Source organism: Gadus morhua, chromosome 17 (genome assembly GCF_902167405.1).
Source record: "Gadus morhua chromosome 17, gadMor3.0, whole genome shotgun sequence".
Classification (NCBI taxonomy): Eukaryota; Metazoa; Chordata; class Actinopteri; order Gadiformes; family Gadidae; genus Gadus; species Gadus morhua.
The window spans coordinates 13,543,330-13,555,829 of NC_044064.1; the positions used below are offsets into that span (position 1 = coordinate 13,543,330).

General features: G+C 47.0%; 1 protein-coding gene across 1 annotated transcript in view; it reads left to right on the forward strand.

The window, feature by feature from the left end:
• Positions 1-12,500, forward strand: part of trpc5a (transient receptor potential cation channel, subfamily C, member 5a) — a 59,942-nt gene that overhangs the window by 19,525 nt on the left and 27,917 nt on the right. Inside the window, exons 2-4 of the mRNA XM_030339013.1 lie at positions 10,934-10,975; positions 11,393-11,495; positions 11,690-11,940. Coding sequence (XP_030194873.1) covers positions 10,943-10,975; positions 11,393-11,495; positions 11,690-11,940 — 387 coding nt within the window. The 5' untranslated portion in view covers positions 10,934-10,942. The remainder of the gene's footprint in view (positions 1-10,933; positions 10,976-11,392; positions 11,496-11,689; positions 11,941-12,500) is intronic.

Consider the following 12,500-nt stretch of genomic DNA (forward strand, 5'->3'; position numbering starts at 1 on the left):
CGCACGCACGCACGCACGCACGCACGCACATGCGCGCGTGCGCACACACACACACACACACACACACAAACACGTACACACTAATTAGGGCCCTCAGCAGGCAACCTGTGTGTGTGTGTGTGAGAGAGTGTGAGAGTGTTTGTGTGTATCAAAGTCATCATAACAGCACTTGTGATGACTCATAATCTCTCAACCACATGGCGATATGTTATTATAATATCTATGTGTTTGTGTGTGTGTGTGTGCGTGTGTGTGTGTGTGTGTGTATGAGAACAGGAAAGAATTGTGTTTGAGAGGACAATCTATCCTGCCTTATCACAGGCCTGTGTTAACTGGCGTCACATGTCACACACACACACACACACACACACACACACACACACACACACACACACACACACACACACACACACACACACACACACACACACACACACACACACACACACACACACGTACGTACACACAAATACGTGCTTGTGCCCATTAGGGAGAGTGGTGTAGCGCCAAATATAAAATTAGGGCCATCCCATAATTACCTGTAACTTAATTAGAGAGGGGGGAAGACAGGAAGAAAAGAGGGAGAGAAGAAGGGAAGGACTGGAGGAAGAAGAGAGAAGGGACGCAGAGAGAGGTTGTGTTTTAAACGGACCAGCCCACGGTCATCATTTCTGAACTCATTAGTAATAGCCGACTTTCTGACAAATGAATCGCATTCATTCGCCTTTAATATTAAAAGAATAACTAAAAGGTGGCCTCCTTAATGTGGTAGGAGGGGCATTAATGACCGCTAGGGGGGGCACGGCCCCCAAATGCCCCACCTTAGCGCCGACACTGACTCAGCCTTGGTTTCGGCGTTCCTCTATGCCACAGTTATTGGTCTGCAGACGACCCTGGAGGACGGCGGGGGTTGTCCCTCTTCCGTGTTCATGCCGAGGCCTCTTCGATCTGGGCTGGGGGAGTTTCTCCCCCCACTGTTTTAGAGGACTGAGGCTACTGGGTGGTGGGGTGGTGGGGTGGGGAGGGGGGCTGGAGGGGGGTTGTGTAATGTGGGGCCTTGGACACCTGAGTGTAGGGCTGAATGATTTGTAGAAATAATCCAATGCGATCAGTTGGACCAATATTGCGACATACAACATATATCAAAGAGCATAAACTGCTCTTTCCTTTTGCCCAGGCCTATGTGTTGAGATGAGTTTATATGATATCCTAACATCTTTAATTAACTTTAGAATTTTTAATGAAAAAGAAATACGAATCTTACTGATCTCCAGTCAGTATCAGTAAGAATTTCCCTCAAAAAAAGTCCTTATTACGTCGCAATGTCGGTATGAATTAGATTAATCGTTCAGCCCTCCTTAAGTGCAACTGGCCTTGATGGCTATACCAATTAAATGGATTTGACTTAACCTATAAATCATGGTAAACATACCGCATTGATCTATGGTACGGATCGATCAAGCATGAGGAACCGGTGGTAATAGGACTCCACCGGGGGGGGAGGGGGGTAGCCTATGATCACATGGTCCGCTTTAGATGAAACTAACATTTAATACGTTTGCGTACGCCACGTTTACCAGCTCATGCAGGGGAGTATCAGTCTAACATCAGCCCATCTGGGCTTGATGACGGTGACTCCACGCACGGAGAGCAGACGGGGAGCTACGCAGGACAGAGAAGGAGCGACAGAAGAAGGATGGATGGGTTAAAGGGGAGGGAACGGACGGGACAGGACGTAAAAGACGGGAAGACGGATGGAGGAGGAGGAGACCAGTCAGAGAAGATGATATAGTGGAGGGGGGGGGGGGGGGGGGGGAGTGACGGACAGACGGAAAGAATGGGTGAAGGGCCGCTGAAGGAGGGAGACGACGCTTCTGGTGAGAAGAGAGGAAAGGTTTTAAATAGAAGCACTAGAATAATGGAGGGTGGAGGGTTCGCCGGGCAGAGGGGTGCGGAAGGGAGAGCTTCGAAAGAGGGCGACAACACGGTGAGATTGTGTGGAGGAGCAACAATATGAAAGGAGAGGTTACGAGATAAAGGGATGAGCCGAAGGAAAGGTCGGAGGAAGAGGGCGGGGCCAAGCGGGATGGAGGGTTGAAGGAAGGAGATCCGGGGATTAGTGGGGAGGCCAGCTGAAGGAGAGCTGAGTGACTGGCTGCTTTTGGATACACCACCAGGGAGAGAGGGAGCCGGGGCGGGCTTTGACACACTGGACGCCCGGAACATTAAGTTTAGTTGTTTGGAGCCGACCTCCTGGTCGTTCTATATTTACACCGTGTCACAACAAAAGCGTCCGCTCTTGTTTAAATGTTCCACCGTCTTAATGTCAACAAATGAAGTGTTTGGCGTCCGTCGTTTGGATGCCAACGCTGCGAGTAGAAGAGGATGTTTGGCCAGGATAATATATTGAGTGGTGAGCGTGGGCGTACCTTCTGCTGCCTTTCAAACTAGACCAGCCAACGCTCGGTGAAGAGATCTTATCACTGTTTTAGTGTTAATACCAACCGAGGAAAAAGAAGCCGTTCTACGGTATAACGAGTCAATGTGCAAAACTAGTAAACCATATTAGTAGCCTACGGTACTGTACTGTAGACGGAGTAGGTCCAAAACGACATAAGTCTAAGATGTATCATTTCATTTGTATGTTAAGACTTCAAATCAACATTGTTGTGCACACAGTACAACTGAGTACAGATACTATGATGAATACACAGTAGAGTACAACACGGTACTGATACTATGATGAATACACAGTAGAGTACAACACGGTACTGATACTATGATGAATACACAGTAGAGTACAACACGGTACTGATACTAGGATGAATACACAGTAGAGTACAACACATTACCAATACCATTATAGAGACATAGTAGATTACAACACAGTACTGATACCATGATGGATACACAGTCAAGTAAAACACAGCACAGATACCATGATGGATACACAGTAGGTTTTAACACTTGATGTGTAGAAATAAGTAATGAATCGGTTTTAACAGGGGCTTCAGAGACCAGCCTGACGTGTGAAAATGTTTTAAAAAGCTTCATTTTCCTGTCACACGGTATGCTGATCTGATGAATGGGGTCTGAGTGAAAGGTGTCCAGCAGATACAACGGTTCAAAACCAGCAAGAGCGTACACTATGGGATGGACTAAACCACTGCTTTACTGGCGGCCTGGCCCCATAAGCCTGTTGGATCCCATAAGTCTGCTGGACCCCATAAGTCTGCTGGACCCCATAAATCTGCTGGACCCCATAAATCTCCTCACTAAGCCACTGGCTGATGGACAATGACTGCTTTGCCAAGCCAGTGGTTGGATGGCACTTTGTGATTCGGTTTTTCGGTTTTCTGGAGCAATCTATCGTATAGTAAGTGGTTCTTGATGTTTAATTGGGTTCTGTAACATGGCATCCCATTGATCTATGAAGTTACAACCTCTGCTAGCTCATCTCCGAGGGTAGCGATAATGTTAGCAGCTGAAATTGTAGCAGCTAGCTTGCTTTGTTTGCCTAACATGTGCCCCTTTGGTGTATACGCACATACCTGCCTTTACATACTTTTGCAGGATTTTTTTGGTTTCATAGGCCAAGATGGGTTGACGATCTCAGTAAAAGACAAGGCTACAGGATCTGAAGCAGTTATTGACTCAACTAGAATATCTCCAGTTGAAATAGTTTCCCACACATCTTCCTCAGCCCTGTTGTCCAGATTGCAGGAATCCAGGCCAGGTTTTCTTCCCACTGAGCCTAGGCGAGTTCATTCATTATTTGGACATCTGGCTGCTGCTAATTAACAAATCCAGATGGCTGCCTCGAAATCCCTGAGCAGACCTCACCTTCACTGAACCTGGAAGACCTGGCTCTGTCCTCTACCGGTTCCGGAGGATGGGATTAGAGTGACAAACAAGGAGAGGAGAGGGATGAAAGACAGAGGGGGCAGAAGAGGGATGGGGATGAGAGCGAGAGAGGATGGAGGAGGCTGGGTTTAGACGAAGAGAAGAAGAGCGGGATGAAGGGGTTTAGATGGAGAAGGAAGAGCTGATGAAGGGGAAAGAGAGAGACTAGGAGGAGGCTGGGTTTAGTCAAAGAATAAGAGAGGGATAGAGTAGAGAAGCTGGGGGAGGAGAAGATAAGGAGGAAGGAGAGCCCGGCTACAATGAGGAGAAGGGGAGAAGGGAGCGGGAGATAGAAGGGCAGCGAAGGAGATGGAGAGAACAGAGAGATAAAGAAGGAGTGAAGGGAGGGAAGAAGGGATAAGGGTGAGGAATTGGTGGATTGATTACAAACAGAGGATGAGGGATATAGAGAGAGCGATGGAGATGGATAACGGGGGAGAGCGAGAGAGAAAGAGAGCGCGGTCGAGAGATGGAGTGAGAGTGCAGGCTCTGCGATGAAAGAAACCAGGACTCAATAAACCAATATGTAAATCAGTTCAGTTAGTTCGTCTGCAATTCTAAAGAGATTCTCGTATATTTCTCCTTGTTTCGCGTCCACTAATAAGGGGTTATCTTTCCTTTGGACCTGCATAAAACACGTCCAAATAAAGGGTCACCTTTGCTTGTTCAGGGCTAACAAACCTGCCAAATGTGGAACCTGGCCTTTCTCCATCTCCCCGCCAGCGTAATGGACGACAGAACACAGGTTCGATTCAGGAGCCAGCACCACTTCGTTCGACGTACCTCGGGCCCCGTCCAGGGCCTGGGCTGAGGCGGCCACCAGCAAAACGGAGAGAGAGGAGAGGAGAGAGGGGAAAAGAGAGAGCGAGGAGTGTGTGGTAGAGTCAGGAGAGTATTACACAGATGAATGGAGAGATCAGGGGTGCATGGAGAGGGAGAGAGCGCTAGAGAGAGATGATGTAATGGTTGAGAGAGAGAGAGAGAGAGAGAGAGAGAGAGAGAGAGAGAGAGAGAGAGAGAGAGAGAGAGAGACATCAGAGAGGACAGGGGGAGAGAGGGCAGGACGGAGAGACGGAGATTAAAGAGCAAGATGTGTTCAAGCAGGTTATGGAGAAAAAGGAGTTGATGAGTTTACTGTCCGGAGTTATCACTGCCCGACAGGCGGCATGTTATTTACAGGGTGATATTATAGATGTAAGTGTGGTCGGCACTCAGTCGAAACGTTTTGGGTTCAATCCCTTCATGGCCTCGGCCTGCCCGTTTATTTAGGTGAGTGCTGCAATGCTTTTAAAGATGTTCTACTTTTAAAATAATATTTTTTACAATTGAACTCAATGGGAGGACGTCGGAACCGTCCGCTCATTCTCTGACACTTACTACTTCAGACTTTGTAACTTAGTCAATATTTTATCGTTAACCTTCGTTCAAAGGTTTAACAACTCAACACACTGGTATCTTTAATAATCTGAACAGAATTTCGATTACCTTTTTACTTTTTTCAAATTCGCAATTTTAGTTCCATGTCGGCTTGTTTTCAGTTGGTCTCATTGATTTACGCAGAGGTTAGAGCGCGAGGACGTGCAGGCAGTGTTGCCAGATTGGGCAGTTTTTTTCGCTCAATTTGACTATTTTTTACGACGTTCAGGCTACGTTGCCAGATTGGGCGATTTTCCTGCCCAATTGGACAACTTTTAATAACTTTTGGGCTTGAAGAATTAGCATAAGGCGAGTACATACAATTTCGGCTATTCCAGATTCTTCAGTTCAATTCCTTTTACATTTCTGCATTTTTAGCAATGCTTTGCGCTTTTCATTCAGCTGTCAATTAATTTGTTTCCAACCATTTTAATTTTTTTAAATGGTGTGCATGTTTACATTGTTGTTGTTGTTTCTTAGGTTGCATCAGCGATGTTGGGTGACGTCACTTCTGTTGGTATTTGAAGCGAGATCCCAAACAAACAGAGCCAGCTCCCCCCTCCCTTCTGTGTCTCATGCATCCAGTAAAAACCCCACAACACCCACCTCATGTCGGTGATTGGTTGGAATACTAATTATTTTGGTTTTGATTGGTTGGTAGTACCATTTGTTTTTGTGTACGATCTCGGAGAATAGTCTGCAAAAAGAGACGTGTTTTTTTGACGGCCTGCTTATTGGGCAGGAAGCTAGCGGATCGTGTAGAGCGATCAGATGAATGTGATCATTTATGTTTCGGCCTAGAATCGCTGATACAACCTTTAAACTATGTGGCTTTATTAAAAAATATTTAAAACCGTCAACGACACAACATTTGTATCTGTCTACGTACCAATTGTTTAACATATATAATACGAACAAGATACCTTTCATTGTATTACTGTGTTATTTTATGTTTATTCTGTTTTGTTTTGGTTCTGGTGTTATTGTTGTTTCTGTGCTGTTTAGTTATTCGACTTGCACTGGTGTTATAGAAGTTAGTTTTTCTTTAAAATTGATATTGAATAAACATGAGATGAAGAAGAAAGGGAGAGAGTGGCTGAGACAGAAAAAGTCAACAAATAGAGGTTTAGAAAATGTGAATGACAGATGAGAAGAAAGGAGTGGTGATGTTATGTGAATGGGGTTATGGAAAGAGGGAAAAATGAGGAAAGGAAAGAAATATTCCGGATGAGAGAGAGAGGAGGATGAGAGGATGAGGATAGTTCGGAGGAGGAGAAGGACATGCATACACACTTGCACACACACACACACACACACACACACACACACACACACACACACACACACACACACACACACACACACACACACACACACACACACACACAGACACACACACACACACACACACACACACACACACACACACACACACACACACAGACAGGAGAAAATTCACTTGAATAGGTGCCAAGACTCGGACACACATGCACGCACATGCACGCACTCTACGGCAGCACACACACCCTCACACCTAATTAAAAGTGGTGATAAGTGCTTGTCTTTGACTTCTGTGTGCATCACTGTTTGCCCACTTCCTGTTAATGCTGAGTAGTGCTGAAACTCAGTGGCAGCCGTATAAACTTTCTACCAATTTTATCTTTTAGGACTTGAAAACAAGATTACCCTTAGGACTTAAGAAGAAAAAGACTGTATAACTTTAAAGACTTGTTAGGAGCTTACAGGCCTAATGACTTCCTGTAGCCTAACCGGTGTGGCGATTTAACCGTTGTGTTTAACCTTGTTTTAGGAAAAACATGTTTTTTGGCAACATCATGAAGATGTACCACACTACCCACAATCCTTAAGTGCAACAGCGACTCTGTTCGGTCGAGCTCTACATGACCATGGAAATGAAAACCTTTCACACAAAGGTCACTTCGGCTAGTCAGCTACTGTTACCACTCTTTCTTTCCTTGTCTACGTTACATTTACCCCAGAGCAACTGAGTGATTTCCCTTTCTGACATGCATTCTTTTCTGAGAGCTGAGGATAAGGTCCATAGCTGGAAATGTTTTGCAGCTGGGACCAACCATGTAATATTAGCATAATGGTACCTACGTGAATGTCTCTTAAATGGAGTATGTTATTAGCTTATATATCTGATCTAGCGGTTCTTTGCCGACCCGCTCGTGGGGGAACTGGTAGAATCTGCCTTGATGAACACACAAACGGTGATTTTACTCAGGAACAAAGCACTCTACCGTGTCGATGACAACACTATATGCTATACTATTCTAAACACTATGGGGAAATTATCTATATTGTATTGGATAGCAGTAGTAATTTTTGAGTTCAAAGAGAAGCGTGTGTGTGGCCAGGTTGTGTGTGTGTGTGTGTGTGTGTTTGTGTGTGTGTGGAGATGTGGAGCTCCGTCCGGGTGAAGCTTCTCTACACCTTAAAGAAGGCTCTGACCCCAGAGCTAACACATTGGTACCAGCTCAAAAGAAGGATCACAAAGTTGGTGTTGCTTGTAACCATGGAGATGACACGTCCCCTCCTTCCTAGAACCCGCTATTCAGTTTTTCGTATTTTGTCTCACGGTTTGCTTACAATTCAACAATATAAACACTGTCATAATGACAAATGTAAATACAAGTTTATTTTGCGCAGAATCAATTGTTTTGTGGTAGTGGTGGTAGTTGGTCTGATTAGTTCAAGGCTTGCAATCTTTTTTATTGGGATTTTTTTAAATGTCAATTGAGTAAATGAATGGGAAATTCACTTCTGGAACGGGAGCTGTTCAGAAGTGGGCGGTCCCCCATTCTCAGTGATTCAGCCAAAGAGCATTTAGTATGAGTGCGCTCTTACTACGAATGTCAACAATAGCAATAGTACTTCCTCTTTTGGAGTCAATGAGTGCACCAGTGCGGCATTTTTGGACAACAAAACTGTGAATCACCATACAGGCACGACCAAGGTTTTATTGTCCCATACCGGTATTGATCTAATCTCCCGGCCCTTTTTTGTCCATCAAGAATAGAGGTAAGACAGTCCAATTACCAGGCTGACACAACACACACAGAATCACCCCGAAGGCTTTTACATGAGAATGTTTACAATTCCGGGGTATTACTTCAGGATTTTATATAATTATGGATCATTTAACAAACACTGTTTTAAATAAAGATATTTTGTCATAAAAAAAAAGGCAACAAAAAACGACAACAAAAGGTGGAGAAAAGACGATAGAAAAGTATGAATAGAAAGCCACAGGGGGAAGAATCCATCAGCCTGAACCAAAACATAAAGATAATACAAGCCCTAATGAATTAAAAGCAGAGGAGAGAGAGAGAGAGAGAGAGAGAGAGAGGGAGAGAGAGAGAGGGAGGAAGAGAGAGAGGGGGGAGAGAGAGAGAGAGAGAGGAGAGAGAGATAGATAGATAACAGGGACTGTCATAGAGGACTGAAGGCGACGAGTAGTTTAATCATCATCGTAAACATGTCAGCATATATTCCCCCTCTCTCGGCAGATCTGGGAAGTAGTTATCTACATTCTTGACCCCCACCAGACCTCCCTATTAGACACTGCATGCAGAACACCTCCCCAATAAACCTCCATATAAGACCCTGAAGGCAGGTATGTACCCCCAGCCCTGAAGGAGCACTACACCTCCATATAAGTGCATCCGTGCAGCAGGTCTCAGCCCCAGTGCTGACCCCTATACCTCTTTATGGATCCCCGGGTGAGGGGGTTAGGTGATGCAGGACCCCTATACCTCTTTATGGATCCCCGGGTGAGGGGGTTAGGTGATGCGGGACTCCTATACCTCTTTATGGATCCCCGGGTGAGGGGGTTAGGTGATGCAGGACTCCTATACCTCTTTATGAATCCTTGCATGCAACACCCCACCTGCAGATCTTTATGTGAAGTGACTTGAACAGCAGATCTATGCTACTGCAGTGTGTAGGACTACACCTTGTCCTTAGTGTAGTGGTGCAGGAGGCCTACACCATGTTAGAGACTGCAGGTCCTTAGTGTAGTGGTGCAGTAGGCCTACACCATGTTAGAGACTGCAGATCTTTAGTGCAGTGGTGCAGTAGGCCTACACCATGTTAGAGACTACAGATCTTTAGTGCAGTGGTGCAGTAGGCCTACACCATGTTAGAGACTGCAGATCTTTAGTGCAGTGGTGCAGTAGGCCTACACCATGTTAGAGACTGCAGATCTTTAGTGCAGTGGTGCAGTAGGCCTACACCATGTTAGAGACTACAGATCTTTAGTGCAGTGGTGCAGTAGGCCTACACCATGTTAGAGACTGCAGATCTTTAGTGCAGTGGTGCAGTAGGCCTACACCATGTTAGAGACTGCAGGTCCTTAGTGTAATGGTGCAGTTGTTCTCCCCACCATGTGAGACCCCCATGCAGGTCTTTAGTCATGGCGCAGAGCTTCACACACACACACACACACACACACACACACACACACACACACACACACACACACACACACACACACACACACACACACACTGTCTCCAGAAATATCCATAGTCATCTATCTGCCCCGTTAATCACAAAATAGGGTTGGCAGTCTGAATGCCGACAGATTGGTGAGCTGTGTTTGCCTAGAATCCCACTGGGCAGCTCCCAGTACAAAAAATTGCAGGCTGTGGTTGTACTGCGCAGCTCCCAGTAAAACCAGTAGAAGACTGTGGTGTAACTGAGTTTCTAAAACAGTTCTACGGTATATTCATCAGCCAGTGTCGGCTTTGAGCTGTCTGAGTGGAACCCTAAACACAGGTCCACTACCTCCGGGGGCGGGGGGGTAGTCATCACCCCATTCCTTTTAGGAGTGCCGGGAAGCTAGCAAGGTCTCAACACAGCGCGCAGTAACCCAGGTCCACCCCGGCTGGGAGCTTTACCGTGTTTACAATGAGCCGACACCTGCCAGAGAACACAGTCCAGGACCTGGCTCCTCAATCCACCAGCCCGGCCTCAACAGTCCCCCGTGTCAATGCAATCACCACACATGCTGGATGGGAAGTACAGGCTCCTGGGGAGTGCTCTGTCCCCCTGGGTGTTTTCACTGCTGTAACGACCCTGCAAGCTGTCCCCATTTGTGTGTGTGTGTGTGTGTGTGTGTGTGTGTGTGTGTGTGTGTGTGTGTGTGTGTGTGTGTGTGTGTGTGTGTGTGTGTGTGTGTGTGTGTGTGTGGGCAAGTGTGCAAGTGTGTGTGCAAGTGTGTGTGTATATGTGTATACAGTAGGTGTATGTGTGTGTGTAGGGGGAGGGGTGTTTATGTGTGTTCGTGTATTTGTATGAGTGAGTGTATGGCTATGTGCGTGCGTGCGTGCATGTGTCTGTGTGTCTACATATTTATGACGTGATTGTCCAAGAAAATTCACCATTGTAGTCGGACGTACAAAGGAGTGGAAATTGAATTCCCAATTCGTATCAACACAGAACAAATGGCGATTGTAGATTTTTAAGGAGCGACGTGACTGGTCAAAACAGTTGTCGTCATTGGGTTTTGTGTCCTCAAACTGTAAAGTTTTAAATGGTAGAAGTCAGTGTGTAACCTCTACTTCCTTCCGTTTCCTGTTTCCTCCAGGACGTCCAGATGAATCCCATGACCCAGCTGTACTATAAGAAGGTGTGTGTGTGTGTGTGTGTGTGTGGGTTTGTGTGTGTGTGTGTGTGTGTGTGTGTGTCTGTGTGTGTGTGTGTGTGTGTGTGTGTGTGTGTGTGTGTGTGTGTGTGTGTGTGTGTGTGTGTGTGTTTCTTGTCCACCTGTGTGTGTTTGTGTGTGCGTGTGTGTGTGTGTGGGGGGGGGGGGGTTCGCCTGTGTGTGTGTGTGTGTGTTGTCCACCTGTGTATGTGTTTGTGTTTGTGTGTGCGTGTGTGTGTGCGGGGGGGGGGGGGGTTCGCCTGTGTGTGTGAGTGTGTGTGTGTGTGAGTGTGTATGTGTGTGAGTGTGTGTGGGGGGGGGGGTTCACTTTTTTGTGTGTGTGTGTGTATGTGTGTGTGTGGAGCTCACCTGTGTGTGTGTGTGTGTGTGTGTGTGTTCCAGGTGAGCTACTCTCCGTACAGAGACCGCATCCCCCTGCAGATCGTCAGGGCGGAGGTAGAGCTGTCAGCGGAGGAGAGGGCCTACCTCACCGCCGTGGAGAAAGGTACTGTCACACAGCACGTAGAGAACACACACACACACACACACACACACACACGCACACGCAAATAAAAACGCATACACTCTTACAAATAAACACACCCACACAAACACACAAATAAACAAACAAACATACCCCCCCCCCCCCCCCCCCCCCTCCCTCCCCCCCCCCTCCCTCCCCCCTCTCCCGTCTCCAAGGCGACTATGCGGGCGTTAAACACGCTCTGCGCGAGGCGGAGGTCTACTACAACATGGACGTCAACTGCCTGGACCCTCTGGGCCGCAGCTCGCTGCTCATCGCCATCGAGAACGAGAACCTGGAGGTCATGGAGCTGCTGCTGGACCACGGCGTGCACACGGGGGACGCCCTGCTCTACGCCATCAGGAAGGAGGTGGTGGGCGCCGTGGAGCTGCTGCTCAACCACCGCCGGCCCAGCGGGGAGAAGCAGGTAGGGGGGGGGGGGGGGGGGGGGGGCGCGCACACCCGGGGGGGGGGGGGGGGGGGGGGGAGGGGCACCCGCTGTATAGGAGAGCCTTTTTACCGCTTTACCTTTTTGATTTGCCTACCTTGCACCATTCAGAATTATTGCACTATTTAGAATTGATTTCTTGTAAATATTACTTATTTTATTCATTTGACCACATGTTATCATTTGACTTGGTAACCACCTGCTGTACACCTGCACACACCAGCTGGACGCTTGCTTTCTTTGCGGCTTGCTCTACTCCTAAAGTGGTCCAGGCGGGTGAACTGATTGTTTGTAAGTAACTTTTAGGAGGTGATTGTCTGCCAAACAACAAGACGTTTTCCATGTTGTTCCAGTTGGCCGAATGTGCGCAGTAGCTGTGTCTCTTCAGTACAGCTACTGCGTTTCGGCCCATGCTCACGTTCTACGGAGCAGGACAGTGACAATGTCCAGGGTTTTGCAGTCAACCCCTCTTAATAGTTATGTTTTGAAGGAGGACACGTGCGCCATGCTTATAGAGGAACGGAATGTCTGATAGTAGG